A 17,243-nucleotide genomic window follows, 5' to 3' on the forward strand; every position below is an offset into this window, starting at 1 on the left:
GATTACAGGGCTCTGGCACTAATCTGGTTCTTGCCCTGGCTGGGGCTATAGCCTTTCTGGAAGATTCCATGAGTGCTATGTTTTACGAAACGCAGATCTTCAGGAAGAGGACAAAAATGAGCCCCATTTTCTTTCTTTCTTTTCTTTTCTTTTTTCTTTTTCTTTTTTTTTTTGGTACCGGGAATCAAGCTCATGACCTTGTGCTTGCTAGGCAGGCGCTGTGCTGCTGAGCTATATCCCCGGCCCACTTTCTGTTGCTATGGATTTTCCTGTTCCCGATGTCTCCCATATATGAAAAGATACACTGTGTGGTCTTTCGCATCTGGCTTCTTTCACCTACTGTAATATTTTCAAGGCTCATCCTGGTCATAGCCTGTGTCAGCGTTTCATCCTCTGTCACGGCTGAACACCGCTGAGCTGTACGGATGTACAAATGGCCTCTGACGAGATGACGGCTGCTTATGATGATGTGATGTCCCAGTAGAGCTAAAGTGACACACCTGCCAGAGAAGCCCCATGGTGAGTTTGGAATTTGCGTCTTTTCCCAGGCTAGCTACAAAGGGTAGGATCCTTTCTCATGATGCTGGGCTGCAGGGATGAGCTGCGGCTCCCCGTCAGTCCCGAGATCACAAGGGAAATAGTGACAGCCTACAGTGTGCTGATTGCTAAGCTGTGACATGCTATTGGTTAGGTCCATGAAATGCATTTTTTTTTTGTCTTTTTGAGACAGGGCCTCACTATGCAGTTCAGGCTGGCCTTGAGCTTACCATGTAGCCCAGGCTGGTCTTGAACTCACGGCAATCCTCCTGCCTCAGCCTCTCAAGTGCTGGGATTACAGGCACGCGCCACCACACCTGGCCTACATAAAATGCATTTCGACTTACAATATTTTCAGTTTGCAGTGGGTTTATCTGCATGACCCCGTTGTCAGGTTGAGGGACATCTGTGCCACATCTTGCTGATTCACTCATCAGATGGTTGGGCTGTCTTCAGCTCTGGGCTCTGAATAATGCTGCTATGAACTTTTTTTTGGGGGGGGGTATCAGAAATTGAACTCAGGACCTTGCGCTTGCCAGGTAGGCTCTTGTGCCACTGAGCTATACCCTCGGCCCCATTATACCCCCAACCCCTTGAACTTTTGTATAAAAGTATTTGAGTCCTTGTTTTCAACTCTTTTGGTAAAAAGTGGGATTGCTGAGTCATAAGGTGTAAATTTTTTTTTTTTTTTTTAATCTTTTTGAGACAGGGTCTTGCTGTGCAGTTCAGGCTGGACTTGAGCTCACTTTGTAGCCCAGGCTGGGTCTCAAACTCGCAATGATCCTCCTGCCTCAGCCTCCCAAGGCCTGGTATTACAGGTGTGCACTGCCACGCCCAGTCTAGGTGTAGCTTTTTTAGGCCTGGCCAAACTGTTTCCCCCAGCAGCATCACTGTTTTACATTCCCACCAAACATGCACCAGTTCCAGCTTCCAGTTTGAAATAACAGCCATAGTACGGTAGAAGGTGGGCTCTCTACGGTTTTGATTTGCAGTTCCCTGATGCGGATCACTGGGGGTGCAGCACCTTTTACGGGCACCTTGGCCATAGGCATATCTCTCAGAAAAATGTCTGTGCAAATCACTTGTCCACTTTTGAACTGGGTTGTTTGTCTTTTTGTCATTGAGTTGTAAGGGCGAGGATTGAAATTTTAAATAGAGTAGTCAGAAAAGGCCTGCCAGAAAATATGACCACTAAGGGAAGATATTAAGAAGAAACAATAAACCTGTTCAGGGCCTCGAAATATGGGGCTTGAGCCAGATCAGTAGGATTCCCAGGGCTGAGACCTGGATGGAGGAAGGACACTTTTACAAGATGCTGAAGGGACCCCACAGCGGGGAGGCCAGTGGTCCAGCTTGACCAGGCTATCATGTGCTTTCCCCTATTTATGTCCTTAAAAGCATACTTTACTTACTCACACCAGCCAGAGGGATTAGAGCTTTCACCCAGTGACTGCGGCCAAATTTCTTAACCTCTCTAAAATCGGTGTCCTCCTCAGTGCCTCAGGGCTATGAACAGGATTCAAGGTCATATATGTGTCAATGTGTATGTGAATGTCACCAACACATGCTTCAATATGTATCTGTCCAGAACGCCTGTGCTTCTTATGGTACTGGGGATTAAACCCAGGGCCTCGAACATGCTAACCAAGCACTCTGTCACTGAGCTATATCCTCTGCTTTTTTAAGTAATTAATTAATTTTTTTTGAGACCGGATCTCCCTCAGTACGCAGTTCAGGTTGCCTTTGAACTCACTATGTATCCCAGGCTGGCCTTGAATTAGGAATCCTCCTGCCTCAGCCTCCCAAGTGCTGGGATTACAGACACGCACCACCGCACCCAGATTAATTTATTTTTGAGACAGGGTCTTGCTAAATTGCCCAGCCTGGCCTTGAATTTATGATCTTCCTGCCTGGGCCTCCAGAATAGCTGAGATCAGAGGAATCTGCCACCATGCCCAGCTGCCCTCATTTTTTCTACTTCTAAAAAGTGAAAAGATTCAGGAACTTCAAATTAGAGACTCCACTTCTTCCATGGCTAGCTCTGTGCTCTGGGCCAAGTCCTTTCCCCTTTCTGTGCCTCAGTTTCCCAGGGGGAAATCTCTGTTCAAGAACCCTTCCGTTATTATAACTATCGGTAGTACCAATTCTGACCACCAGAGGGAAGCAGTGCACCGACATTCGCTATGAAATCTGGGCGGCTATTGTCTGACTCCAGACAAGAAAATTGAGAAATACAGTAATATTAATGGTATATGCCTCTCTTTTCCTAAAAGCCTTATTTTGGCCTCAGTGCATAGTCAGAACAAGATCTTGCCAGTGTATAGACAAGAAGGCAGAGCCTCAGAAGCATAAGAAACTTACCAAGGTCACATATAAAGACTCAATTAGTAATGCCACACCCTAAATTTAGACTATTTGGATGCTGTCGGTCTGGGATGTCAGAGTCAATAATCCCTTCCCTGCTTTACAGCTCATGAAGTGCTCCAACGCTCCTCAGGATCAGGGAATTCTCATCTCGCCCTTCCCAGGTTACAGCTAGGGAAACTGAGGCTTCTAGAAGTTTTGCCTTTCATCGTAGCTCTTTCTTAATCAGCTCCATCTCAGAAGCAGTTTGGTAGACTCCCAGAAATAGTAGCTTAATAACCACACATGTTGGTGTTGTGTAGCTGTTTTTTATTTATTTATTTATTTATTTTTTGTCTTTTTGAGGCAGGGTCTCACTATGTAGTTCAGGCTGATCTTGAGCTCACTTTGCAGCCCGGGCTGGCCTCGAACTCGCAATGATCCTCCTGCCTCAGCCTCCCGAGTGCTGGGATTACAGGCGTGCGCCACCACGCCCGGCTTGGGTAGCTGTTTTTATGCGATGAGACACAGTGGGTTCTCGCTCAAATATCGGTTCTTGTTTTGCAGAAGAAATGAAGACCCTTCCTCCATCAAGCATCGGGACCAGTTATTAGCAATTCCCGAGGGAGCCGAAATTGCTTTTGATTGGCAGAGGTTCCTGAAAGAGACCCTCAGACCACAGCCTGGCCCCCTGCGACAGATTCTGATACCCCTGTCCCAGCCTCCCGGTCACTGTTGCGGTTTTCTGCGCTGTATGCACAACGTCTTCAATCGATTCCTGGAATGGATAAGACGACGTAACAGAGAAGCGTGGCTCAGATTAGCTTAAACACTTTAACATAGGGAGCGCTTTGCTTTGATTTAACAAGCAAAGTACAAGAAGGCTCACGCAGCCCCTCAACAACTTGAGCAGATCCTCTCCGGCAGGTTTCACCTTCATTCCGATGCCTTTGCCCTTGAATGAGGGCCCCTCGTGGCTGCAAGTTGGCAACTGCATTCCCACACTCACATCCAAGTAAGGCAAAATCCTGAGGACCAGCAAACGGCGCAAACGCTCTGTGTCTCTTTATAAAAGGAGCGACCCTCCCCAAATGATTTGTACTCACATCTCATTGGCCAGAAGTGGGTCACATGGCTCTGCCTGAACCAATCACTGGCCAGGGCAACGAGATTGACATGAAGATTTAGACCCAGGGGTTCTCAGCTAGACCCCATTTTGTCCTCCAGGTGACCCCTGGTTGTCACAGTTTTAGGGGAGGGGTGTGCTATTGGCATCTACCAGTACGCACGGAGGCCAGGGGTGCTGCTGGACATGGCACAGTGCTCAGGACAGTCCCCCACCGTCTGGCCTCTGTATCTACCGTGCTGAGGTTAGAAAGCCCGGCTGGACGGACTCGCCCGAGGCAAGGGCTGCCTCCCCGAAGGAAGGAGGGTACCACACGAAGTGGGGTTCAGAGCACTGGAAAGACAGGAACGGGAGGCCGGCTTTAGGGAAAGGGGTCGATGCTGTGGCTTCAGCTCTAGCTAGCCCCGATACTGTGTGGGCCCCGCGGCCGAAGGTCCGGGGCAGCGCTCCACCAGCGACCGGCCCTGGCTTCACGTTGCTTACAGGCTGGCTGTTTCACCAGACTTGCGTTACTTCCTCTTTGCTATTACCATCTGGATTCTTTCTTTCCCCTCATGCTAGAAAACACTGAAAGGACCAAAGCAGCAAAGGCAGAGTCACCCATAACCCCACCATTCAAAGACAGCCACCACTGACAGGTTTTGTTTATTGTTGTGGGATGGGGGGGCTGTTTGTTTTCTTTAGCAGACGTTCATTCCCCTCTTCTGATAATAGCACCGAACTCCTTCCCACTGTAAACCCTCAGCTCCTCTTTGGGTGTAGCTAACCCCACCCCTTCACTACCAGTTGGGTCACATGACCTGAGTCTGGCCAATCCCTATGACCAGTGATTGGGTCACAGGTGAGCATGTGACTGGATCTGGCCAATCAAAACCAATGAGGCTTGATTCCATTTGCTGGGAAAGGTCTGGAAGGAGAACTCTTCCCATTGGATTTGAAGCTAATAGGATTTGACAGCTGGCAGCTGTCCTGCCTTCATCAGTAGAGTGGCTGCTTGCAAATACAGCCAACTTAGTAAAGCGAGATGGAGAGGGAGTGACAGAGCCCCGAGGACAACCTTGGAGCTCCTCCATCTGCTTGCGCTTGACGTCCACGGCAGCTTCGGGTTTTCCATTTACACGAAGGAGTCAATTGCCTTTTTTCTGCTTAAACCAGTTTTAGTGAGCTGCCTGACTTGTGCAACTGTAAGTCTGAATACTCTTTGTTGCTTCAAGTAATGGAAAAATATCAGACTTAGAGTCAGGAGGACTTTTTTCTGCCACTACTAGCCAGCTGTGTCCTTGTGAGTCAACCATGTCATCTCTCCTGTTCAAACTCCCTAAAACGGAAGGAAAAAAGCAGACACCTGGGGTGCCGGAAGATGTGAACGACCCAGAGCTGATTGTGGCTTATAAATTTGAAGGGAAGTAGAACCATAAGGGATTCTTATGAGACAGCAGCGATGACTTTAGAGGGAAATTCTAGACGAGCTTGAAAGGGTGGCAGACGGAAGGTCAATGCTGGTGCTGCAGGGGCTCCCTGGGATTGAGTGATGGGGCAGGACTAAGAAAGATCCTGGCCCTTCTGATCTCCCCGTTCCTTTCCTCTCTGATAAATGTGTGAGGCTGAGGAACATTACTCTAAGAAAAATAGCGTGAATGTGACAGTGAATGTGCTGACTGACGCTGGCTTTAGGGCCAGAGACAATAGGGAGTGGTGGGGACTGTGGCAAACCGGCAGTGCAGGCCCCATAAAGCACAACATCCTCTTGTCAGCTCTGGCCCACGGACACCATGCAGTGTGGCCAGGTTTCCTGGTGTACCAGGCAGCCCAGATACTCAAAATTTTATGTGAAAAAAAGAAAAGAAAAAAGAAAGGGGGGGGTCCTGCAGTTCCACACACTGTCACAGGCATTCATTCAGCCCTCACAGCAGCCCTGTAAGGGGGGGGGTGACCCCCTCGTGCACACGAGGAAAGCAAGGCTGGCACGGCGCCCATGCCCACAGGCTGTGCTCTGCGTGCTCACTGTGACGTGTGCATCAGGGCTGGCTGTGATCACCACGCAGAAGCCCACGGCTGTGGAGGAAAAGAGAACACTCTTGCCTAAAGCACGCCAGCCTGTCTTTGTCACCCACTGCATTGCTGCTGCTGACCTTCTTTTTCCCCTTTGGTACTGGAAATTGAACACAGGGCCTTCACACTGAGCTACAGCCCCAGCCCTCTTTATCTTTGTATTTTGAAACAGGGCATCGCTAAATTGCTAAATTGCCCAGATTGGACTCGAACTTATGATTCTCCTTCCTCACTTTCCAGAGAGCTGGGGTTACAGGTGTACAGCACCGCTTCCTGCTGACTGGTAACTTTTTTCCTTTTCTTTTTCTGGCGGTGCTAGGGGGGGAACTGAAGCCCTGAATGCCAGGTTAGGGCTGTGCCGCTGAGTTACACCCTCTGTCTCTGCTGGTGTCCTTAATGCTGCCTAAATGAATGTAACTAACGGGACACTCCGATGACGCGCTCCCATCTCACTCTAGGGTGTGCACCTGGAGAGCATTTGCGATGGCAGCCCTCACTCCCACCCCTCTGGATCTGCCAAGTTCATGCCGGGGCTGCATTTCCTCAGACGGGGCCTGCATGCAGTGTGAATCCTAGTGCAGCCCCTCTGCTGCCTGCTCTGGGATTCCTCTTCCGGGAACTTTGGGCTCAGGCATCCCCCGAAGCTTGGCCAGAAGGTTCCCAGCATGCCCTGGTGGCTGAGCTCCGCCCACCCCTTCCCTCTCACCTTTCCCAGGTGTCATTGCAAGACCCTCTTGCCCACTCTAGCTCCCCCTTGTACCCTTCCCAGGCGAGTGTTCCCTGGGTCTCACTGGATCTTGTGCACGTCTGAACCCATCAGCGCCAGCTTGTCAAAGGACTTCGATTTTGTGGAATGAGATAATGAAGTTTATAGCCATACAAACTCCCAGCTGTCTATTATGAGGAAGTAGTTTTGCAGCGTCATGGTTAGGACCCAGATGTTGGGGTCTGAGGGACCACCGGGGTGTGAGTCCTACTCACCAACGGGGGTGACCTTTAGAAATTCCTTCCCCAGCCTGAGCCTCTGCTTACCATCTGCTTCAGCCGGGAGTGACTCGGCCCTCCATGCCAGCTGACGTGTGGCGGCATATGGGGAAGCCGTTTTGTCACAACTGGGAAAAAGGGATTGGTTGATACTTGCATCTAATGGGTACAAGTCAAAGACACTGCTAAATATCTTACAGTGACACAGATTTATCCAGCCCAAAATGTCCCTGGTGCTGAGGTTGAAAAATCCTGTGTTAGGGCGGGGGATATAGCTCAGCAGCACAAGCGCCTGCCTGGCAAGCCCAAGGTCCTGAGTTCGATTCCTGGTACAAAAAAAAAAAAAAAAATCCTGTGTTACGTGGCGATGACGGTGGTAGCAAGCGTGCAGAGCTGCTGTGAGAACCCCAGGGAATTATTTCTTCGTATCAGCCGTCACCGCTGCCTTCTCCCGCCTCCGCGTGAATAAACTCCACACAGCAGGGACCGGGTGACTCTCCACCCATGGTGTGTGTCACCGATGACTGCAGCGGGGAGAGTGCTGAGTAGGTTCTTCCTAGCTGTTGAAATACTCATCAGATGGGTGCACATCAGTGAATCGTAACGGTGATTGTTGTTGGCGTCACCGGCGCCACCTTCCCCACCCCGGCCCGGGTGGCGGAGTGAATGAAGGAGAAGCGAGAGGCCCTCGGCTCACGCAGCGCTGGAGGACGCGCTTTGCAGCCGTATCGGAAGCTTGGGCAGCAGGCCCAGCCTTTTCCTCTCCATGTGCAATGAGAAACTCTGCTCATCCAGGAAATGACTTTAAAGTCCCGAGACTTCTGCCAGCCAAGGAAAGGCCGGAGTCGGGGGCGGGAATCAAAGTGGTGTGGGGTTCGGGGTGCACGTCGTGCTCGGCTTAGGCAAAAAAGGAAAACGGGTGAGGCTTTGTGTGGCCTCGCTGGGAAACAAGAGCTGTTTTCAGGCCCAGGAACACGCTCTGTCCCATGTTTAATTTCTTCCATCTGTCTGGTATCTGACCCGTGCTGCCCTCCAAGCCATTGCCACACATTGTCTGCGCGTGTTCCCATATAAGGCGATCTCGCTCTCTCCCTCCCTCTCTCCCTCTCTCCCTGTCTTCCTCGGGGTTGGAGGGCAGCGGCGCTTGCTCCCCAACCCTGTGCTCCGCGCCTCTGCCTCCCCTGGCACACTCTGCCGCCCCAAGGACGGGGCAGAGCGGCAAGGGGCAGGGGGCAGGGGGCTGCCAAAGAATGTGGCAGGTTTATTTTTACCCAGCCTGCATTCTTTGCCCGGCCTCCCGGCCCCAGCCACTTGGGGATGTCACATGCCGATAAGACAGTGGGAGTGACTGAGATCGTTGGTTCAAATCTGCAACACCCCAGGTGTGAGCCGTCATCGTCACTGTCGTCACGGCGTGGAGGGGTCCTAAGCGGAGAAGGCAGGGACGCTGAGGTCACAGGACCAGCCTGTTCCCTCTGCTCTGGGTCTGATTCCCAGAAGGACAAATTTGATCCCCTGAGGAGCAATGGCAGGGATGGAGATCTGTGAGCACCGAGGCCCATCCTGGGCAAAACCAAACATCTACAGCAGAGTGGCGAGGACGCAGGTGTCAGGGGGATCTAATTAGCTGTGTGACCTTTGGCAAGGTGCCTGACTTCTCTGTCAAAAGGTTATCAACAAAGCCAGGCATGGTGGCACTCATCTGTAATCCCTGTACTCAGGAGGCTGAGGCAGGAGGATTATCATGAGTTCAAGGTCAACCTGGGTTACATAGTCAAGAGTTCAAGGCCAGCCTAACGACATAGAAAGATCCTGTTTCCAAGACAAAAAAAAAAAGTTTCAAAGAATTTATTCATTACTGTTCTTGTGTGACACTGAAAATCTACTCCACGAGGGCTGGAGTTATAGTCTATTTTATTTCTTGTTGTTGCAGCAGCAGTTTGAATAGTGCCTGGCACACAGTAGGTGTTCAAATACATGAGAACACATTCAAAAAAACTTTTCAATGCTCAGCACCCAAGAAATGAGAGCTGATTCAACAACAACCTACTCAATGAGAACAGATATTTATTAAGTATCTATTAAGTATCCGGCCCTGTTAGGTGTTGCCTGGGTTAACCAAATGTTAACCCACTAAACTGCCCTTGGTATCCTCTAAGAGGCCATAACTCAAAGTGTGTACCATGCAATGATGGAGAATGGCTGGTAGGGTCCCAATTTTAAGAGGATCAGGCCTTGAAGCCAGGCGTGGTGGTACATGCCTGTAATCCCAGCACTTGGGAGGCTGAGGCAGGAGGATCGTTGTGAGCTCGAGGCCAGCCTGGGCTACAAAGTGAGCTCAAGTCCAGCCTGAACTGTATAGTGAGACCTTGTCTCAAAAAGACAAAAAAAAAAAAAAAAAGAGGTTCACACCTTGTTGACAAAGAAGCATGCATTTGAGCTGAGACCTGAATGACGAGAAGAACCCAGGCTTGTGGATACCTGGCCAAAGAAGGCCAGGCTGCAGATAGAGCAGAGAATGCAAAGGTCTTGAGGCAGGGACAGGTTCGGCATGTTTGATCAACACAAAGGGATCCATAGCTGGGGAGCTGAGAGAGAGGTGAGGTCTCAGGCCTGTGCCCTGCAGTGGCTGGGACTTCAGCTGCAGGGGGATGGGACAGCTTGAAGGACGTGGAATGACCTGGTTGACTTCCCAGGGCCTGGCTGCCCAATTTTTTGTAATCAGGTGGGATCCTCATAACATAAAATCAACCATTTTAAATGGAACAATTCAATAGCATCTAGCAATTCACAACATAGTACAACCATCACCTCTAGTTCCAGAACATTCTCATCACCCCGAAAGGAAACTGGGTACCCACTAAGCGCTTGCTCTGCCTTCCTCCCTCCACCCAGCCACTGGCAACCCCCAGTTTTGTGTTTCTGTCTCTGGATTTTCTGAGCCTCCGTATTTCATGTCAGTGGACTCAAACCGCATGTCCTTTTGTGATTGGCTTCTTTCGCTCAGTGCAGCATCTTGCAGGCTCAGGACTTCCTTTCTTTTCACATCTGACTTCCTTTCGACCGCCTGTGCACAGCGTGCTTTGCTGACCTACTCGCCCCCTCGCCCATCACGTTGATTCTGTGATTCCATCTACGGCACAGTCTCAGGCTGTGATTTGACGTCACCAGCCCAGGAGGATGAAAAGGTTTTGGCAACATGCAGGACAAAACCCATTTATGCCCCGCTGTCCTTGGCCTTTTTCTTGTCGCCCCCCCCATCAATCATTTTCTGCATGATTCTGAGCTTCCTGATGGCCCTAAATGCAGCTCCACTGCCGCTTACCCTTAAATACTCCCCCTGAATTCTATAAATACACTGAGCATTCAGCTGGGGAAGAAAAAAAGCACTTGAAAGGCATCTGAAATGAAAATACACTTTTTTCCCCCATCATCGGCCAAGTGTTTTCACTCTATCTTCCCTGCTTTGATTCGGGGGTTTGTGCTTGCATTTCAAGCCGTTGACCCACGGGGCTAAGGAGACCATGCTGCTTGGCAGACCCGGGAGGCGGAGAGGGGGACAGCATTTCCTCCCAGTCATGGGCCTCTGGGCAGAGAGCCCCTCCTCTCCCACCTCGGCTGTTGACTGTGGTCCTTTCAGGCTCCGAGCAGGCGTTGAGTTTAGTGGGTCGGTGAAAATGACTTTGGAATCAAGTAGATTCCACTCTGAACCTTAGCTCAGCCAGCTGCTAACTTTGTGATTTGGGGTCCTCAGTCCACTCTCCGGGCCTCAGTCTCCTCAGTTATAAAGTGGGAAAGCACAGACAGTAGAAGGTTCTGTGCAGACTTGTTAGTGGTGAGGATTAAATGAGATGATGTAGGTACAGGTGATGAGGTGACTCCGTGCAGTACTCAGAGTGTCAGCTACAAGGGGGTGAGGGAAGATGTGAGGGTGGGTGGACTGGCCATCACTGTGGTCAGAGAACCCAACCTATAAGGAATCAGTCTGCCTGGTGTGTTGGCGCATGCCTGTAATCCCAGCACTCAGGAGGCTGAGGCAGGAGGATCATTGTGAATTCAAGGCCAGCCTGGGCTACACAGTGAGCTCAAGGCCAGCCTGAACTGCATAGCGAGACCCTGTCTCAAAAATACAAAAAAAAAAAAAAAAAAAGAAAAGAAGAAAAGGAAAAGAATCAGTCCGCATTATGTATATGGACCAATTCCCCAAGATGAATGCAATCATCATGTATCACAAACATATACTAAATAATAATAACAATAATAATAGTCAGCCTGCCCCTCCTGCTGTCTTCTGCCCTTCTCTTTGTCTAAGCAGGCAGACCCACAGGGTAACCTCCTTCCCTTTGCCGCCCTGCTGGGTTTAGCCAATGGGAGATCAGGTGGGTGCAGAGGGCTCAGATCTGGCCACATGCAGCGGCTCCTGTTAGGCGGCCCCTCCACTCTGCAGCTCCTTCAGGCTTTTGCTGCCTGTCCCCTCCTCTCCCTGCTCAGGCTCTGGGGCAGCACTGTCTGCTCCCCCCAACGCTGCCCACACCTTCACACGTGGTCCTGTATTAAGCTTTCCTTAATTGCCCCGAGTGTCCCACACTTACCCTTGCAGGATGCTAACAGAGGTTCTGATTTCAGTCCACAACTCAGATTTGCAAGAAGAGTAGCGTCATTTTATAATCTACTGAAATCCAGCCCTGAGGCCCCCTTCTGCTAGGTTGGAGAGAAATGGGATCTGATTAAAGAGAACACCTCCACATGCACACACACATACACGCGCGCGCACGCACACATACACACACACACATGCGCGCACACGCACACACACACACACACACACACACACACACAGGCTGAGTCTGCCAAGGCCCTGGGCGCTTCTGCAGTCACCAAGCTCCAGGCCCCACTCAGCGCCCACCCTGGTGACTGCTTGGTCATCCATCATCCCTCCAGGTCCTTCCAGGTCCAGTGACGCTGGTGCTCCCATACCAGCTGTGGGACACAGAAAGCTTCGGCCACACTGGAAGCCACTGGGCTGGTGATGTGGCCTCGGTGGAGGATTCCGCCTTCTCAGGGGCTGCTCCGGGTTTATTACCCTGCACCCCTCTCGTGGGCTGCTTCTTAGCATCTCTTCTCCATTCTCTCTTTTTTTTTTTTTTTTTTTTTTTTTTTTTTTTTCTGGTACCGGGAACCGAACTCACGACCTTGCGCTTGCCAGGCAGGCGCTTTTGCCGCTGAGTTAAATCCCCAGCCCCTCCATTCTCTCTTGTTTTGTTTTTTTGTTTCTTTGTTTTTTCTTTTTGTTTTTCTCGAGCTCACAACGATCCTCCCGCCTCAGCCTCCTGAGTGCTGGGATTACAGGCGTGTGCCACCATGCTCTGCTCCCCAGCCCCTTTTAAAAATTTTTTACTTTGAGACAGGGTCTTGCTAAGTTGATTAACTTCCAAGACAGTGGGACTGTTTCAAAAGGAGAAACAGGGAGTGCACGCAGACATTACTATTCAAGTAAATTCTGACAGGTACGCGAAGTACTTACAAAAGCACCCGACATATAGCAACACAGTTATGGGCCCGGTGAGAACACGGGGTGCGCCCTGAATTTCAAAACATGCAGCTAACCAAAGAGCCAACACGAGCTGCATATTACTTTGGCTGGCCTATACTGCCCACTAATCTCATCAGTGATTTCTATTCTTTGAAAACCACAGTCCATTTGCAAGTACAAGCTCTATTTAAAAAAAGAAAAGCGATGTCACAAAAATGTAGTAGCAGATATGCATTTTATAAATCATATGAAAAAAAAAATCATATGAAATCTTATCCACTTAGTTGAATGCGTCACACATTATTTATTTTTTTACCTTTTTTTTTTTTCTTTTTTTTTTGAGGCAGGGTCTCACTATGTAGCCCAGACTGGCCTCAAGCTCACCGTGACCCCCCTGCCTCAGCCCCCAACTATTGAGATTACAGGCGTGTGCCACCACGCCAGGCTATCTTTTTACCTTTTAAGAAAGCACATTCAGCTACTAAACATACCTATAAGATTAAATTGCAAACAAAAAAGATTACATTGCCAGATCAGAGACAATTTAGGATATCTGCAAACCTCAATCTGGGTTTCCATTCAAATTTAATTCCTTTCCTTTCCAAGTATCCTAGACGGCAGAGGCATTCAATGGCAATTAATGGATGGCGAAATAACCCACTTCCTTCTAAATTCATTCCCGCACCTGGGTCATTTTTCCCAGTCTTGAGAGAAAGAGATAACGTGGGCAGCAGGCAGAGCCGCCCCAGATGGGACAGCATCTTGAAGACTGGCATCCCCTGAATGCTCATGCAGGATCCAGAAATATCTCAGAGTCAGGATGAAAGGTCTAAATTTAATATCAAAACCAGAAAATTGGCTTGGCTTCCCTGTCCTCGGCACAGGAAAGTTCTTGTTTGGAAGTTCTGGGATGAGACGGGGCGGGAGACACAGTGTTCCCGGCACCCTCAGATTTCCATGGGGACTGGGGGCGGGGCGGGGGTCTGCTGTAATCCCAGGACCTCGCTTTGCCCGTGACGGAGACCTGCTTTAGGGCTGAAGTCTGCTGGAAGGAAATCGAGGAGGTTCTCGCGGATACAGACCCTCCCAACAATCAGTAGCTGCACATTTTCCCCCTTCTGGTTCTCTTGTGTGGCCTTCAAGGTGTGACAGCCTTTGCCGGGCAAAGTATGGACGCCTGTTCTTATCGCAGGGCCTCTCTACCTCAGGTAACAAAGCTGGCCTTCCTCTTGAGGAATCGGAGTCATTTAATCTCCTACTGCGGTCATCAGAGTCATAGGTTGAGTCAAGTGTGGTCTGACATGTTTTGGGCCAATGAGAGGTGGCCCTGGAATTTCCTGAAACTATTGGAGAAGAGATTCTACTTTCATAGGGGTTGCTAAGCCGGCAGGATGTAAACCTACTGCTCCTAGCCACTCCACGCAGAGGAAAGCACACTTGACATGGCCAGTAGAATCTGTGTCCGCAGTGTTTACTCTTCTTTGTAAATATGGTAAAAGTCATTGAATTATACACTGAATTCTCAATACTGCTGCTAAAAAGGAGAGTGGAGTGGAAGTTGGCTGCTTTCGGCTACTGTCACGTAGAGCTAGGCCTTCCTTCCATCTCAAAAATGTCAGCCAGGAATGGTGGCACATGCCTGATTCCCAGCACTCGGGAGGCTGAGACAGGAGGGTCGCTGTGAGTTTAAGGCCAAAGAGACCCTGTTTCAAACAAACAAACAATAAATGTTAAATACAGTTCAGCCTAAAGGGAACATGGGGTGCTTACTAGAAGACTCAACATAATCTCCAAGGAACAGTGAGTTGAGGTGGAACCAGCAAAGCTGGGTGTGGTGGCACACGCCTACAATCTAATCCCAGCACTCCGGAGGCTGAGTTCAAAGCCAGCCTGGGCTACACAGTCAGACCCCGCCTCAAAAAAAAAAAACCCAGCAATGCCTCCCCGTTGTGAAATACTGCTGAGAACTTCCTCAGAGAGCTCTAGTGAATCCACCCAAGGTTTTACCTTCAAGGAACCACAAGATAGTAGCAAAAAGGGGCCCTGTGTGTCTGTCTGTCTGTGTCTGTCTCTGTCTTTCTCTGTCCCAAGTTATGAGCTCGTCAACACAGACGCCCCGAGAAGCATGCTGACTACCCTCACGCTCTCCTGGCTGTTCCGAGAGCGACCACAGTAAGCACAAAGTCCATTCCAGGTTAGTTGCAGAGTGGATTCCCTCGCTGACTGGAGTTCACACAGGGTCCCAGGCGCCTCGCTGCCAAGAGCAGCATGCATGCACAGCGGCGCAGGTGGAGGAGAGACCGGAAGGACCAGGGAAGCACAGTGACTTTCTGTGGCCTTCACAGAAGGAGCAGATCTAACCATCTCGCTTGAAAAAAAGAAAATCAAAAAAGGTGAAAAGGTCTTCAGTGTTTCCCAGGATCAGCCACCGCTCTGACTGCTTGGCTGTGCCCACACACTCGGTCCCCGCGTGGGCTCGCTTGAGGACGGGGTTACGTGGCCGTGCTTCACAGATGAGAGCGCTCAGAGCCGTGAGGGAATCTCTCAAGCCGGCACCGCGGCGGACCCAGGACTCCACACTGGGAAGGCAGGACTGTCAATGGGGTCAGCTCATTCAACAACTCCTGTACAATCTGGTAGTGTTTCTCCCCGATTATTTTAATTATTTAGCTTTTCAATATCTAGCTGTTGACTTCCCCACCTGGGTGTGAGCGTCGGTGAGCTGGGAAAAGTTTCAGCCTCTCTCCAAGTGGCCAGGGTTTGGCAGCCAGAAACAGGATCGATCTTGGAATGTACTGTTCCTTCTGCCTGGAAAGTTCTTTCCTGTTTGATTAGTTTAACGAGACTTACTCATCGCTGCATCTGAAACATGGCTCCTTTGCCTCCCTAGATAACCTTGGGGCCCTTTATCTAGGCTTGGTCATCGCTGGATGCTTTTATTATAGCATTTATCTCAGTCCTGACCCTTTTTATCTTCTTCCAGTACTGTACAACCAGTTGCATGAGAGCAGGAATCAGATCAAGTCCTGCCCTCCACTGCAGTCCCAGCAGCCAGCATGGCTCCAGACAGGTAAAAAACGCCGAATAGCTGAGTGTGGTGGCGCACTCCTGTAACCCAAGCACTTGGGAGGCTGAGGCAGGAGTAGCGCCGTGAATTCCAGGACAGTCTGGGCTACACACTGAGTTCAAGGCCAACCTGAACTGCGTAGTAAGACCCTGTTTCAAAAAAAAAACAAATCAAAATAAACACAGTGAAATGCCTAGTATTCTAACTTATTATGTTTGGGTCGCTGTAACTCTGACGATGTTCTCTGTAGCTGGTTTCTCCTAATGGGTTTGAGCAGTCCATTCTCTTTTCAGGGTCAGAAGAATATGATTTTTTTGTTGTTGTTGTTTTCTTCTTTGCACTGCCGCCTGATATCACCAAATTACAGTGATCTCCAGTCTAGTAAGGATAAGCTCAAAATACTATTCACCAACCAAGGCCTCCCCCAAACCAGACAGTGCAATTTTGGGGTCTCTCTTCCAGGAACTTCCCAACTTCACCAGTGATGTGGCACAACGACCTCCCTGCAAACTGTCCAGGGTGTGACCTCTATGAAGACAAAGACGACTTAATGTATTACTTTATGTGCTCAAAGATAGCCTCTTAGAGGCCAAGCAGAGCTTTAAGTCATTTACTTTTTCTTTTTCTTGCTCTCAGCATATTAAAAAAAATTACTGTATTGAAAAAATTAATTCCCACTACAGGGAATGTGGCCCAATAATGTGACACAGAAGCTGAAATCGCGATGATGAATGTGTCTCCTTTTAATCCTGCCAGACTCTCAGACTCTCTGCAACTGTTCCTATGCATAACCTAGTTTGGACGTACTTATATCAAAGAGCTAAATTTGAAGCCTGGGCCAAACGCTTCCTCAGCCGAAATCCCAGAGGTCCTATCTTAAACAAAGAAGTCATTGCCCATGTTTGGTGAGTGAATGAATAAATGAATGAACGAAAAAGCAAACACATTTAGCACAGATTAATTATTTAGAGCATTTCCAAAACTGCAACTGCTGGACGGACATTCCGAAAGGTAACTGTCTCGCATCTAAGTCAGGGTCACAGGCCCAACAGCTCTGGGCTCTGACAGGCGTCAGATCCTGGGAATCTGCCCTGAGCGTGGTCGGATCCCCCATCAGGGTCCCGCCCCCAAAGCCCGAGAGCGCCCCAACTACCGGAAGTGACGTTGCCGCAGCCTAGCAACCAAGGAGCTCGTCCTTAGGAACGAGCTGGAGCGCGGGTGCCTCCTGGGTGGGGGTGGGGAAGTGATTTCGGGAGGAGAATTTGAGGTAACCTCGCCAACTCGCGGTCGGAAACTCCCCCAAACCCTGAAATAGAGCGAGCTCCCGCCCGCTCACGGCCCCGAGCTGCGCGAGGAGCGGGCGTCGCGGTTCCGTCCCACGTGGAGGGTCCCGCCGGGCCGGGCCACGGGCCGGTCCCCGTGGGGTGGGCGGCCGGCAGCCCGAGCACCCCCGCCGGTGGCCCGGTTGGGGCTGGGGTCCCTGTCCCGCTCCCGCACCCCGGCTCGGGGCTCTATTTCTGGAGCGCCCGGGAGGCTGCGGGTCAGCGGTTGGGCCGGGCTGGGAGCCGGGCGCGTCGGGCTGTCCCGAGCTGTGCCACATC

The 17,243-nt window shown here is 50.3% G+C and overlaps 2 protein-coding genes across 3 annotated transcripts in view; both read left to right on the plus strand.

Annotated features, from left to right (window-relative positions):
* Positions 1–448: 448 nt before the first annotated feature.
* On the plus strand, positions 449–17,243 carry LOC106146502 (translation initiation factor IF-2-like; the record flags this gene model as incomplete). Its single annotated transcript, XM_013503569.1, is given in 6 exon segments — positions 449–480; positions 3,448–3,677; positions 3,808–3,895; positions 13,719–13,783; positions 15,559–15,645; positions 16,910–17,243. Coding segments are annotated over 6 exon segments (836 nt in total), but the record flags the coding sequence as incomplete, so codon positions are not given.
* Ift81 (intraflagellar transport 81) overlaps positions 16,765–17,243 on the plus strand; it is a 67,740-nt gene continuing 67,261 nt past the window's right edge. Inside the window, exon 1 of one of the 2 annotated variants that reach the window (XM_013503735.1) lies at positions 16,765–16,909. The gene's annotated coding sequence lies outside the window, so the exon portion shown is untranslated. The remainder of the gene's footprint in view (positions 16,910–17,243) is intronic. The other variant, XM_005403140.2, reaches the window with a different exon arrangement.

The sequence above is a fragment of the Chinchilla lanigera genome, unplaced genomic scaffold (assembly GCF_000276665.1).
Source record: "Chinchilla lanigera isolate Chin_1 unplaced genomic scaffold, ChiLan1.0 scaffold00081, whole genome shotgun sequence".
In the NCBI taxonomy this organism is placed as follows: domain Eukaryota; kingdom Metazoa; phylum Chordata; class Mammalia; order Rodentia; family Chinchillidae; genus Chinchilla; species Chinchilla lanigera.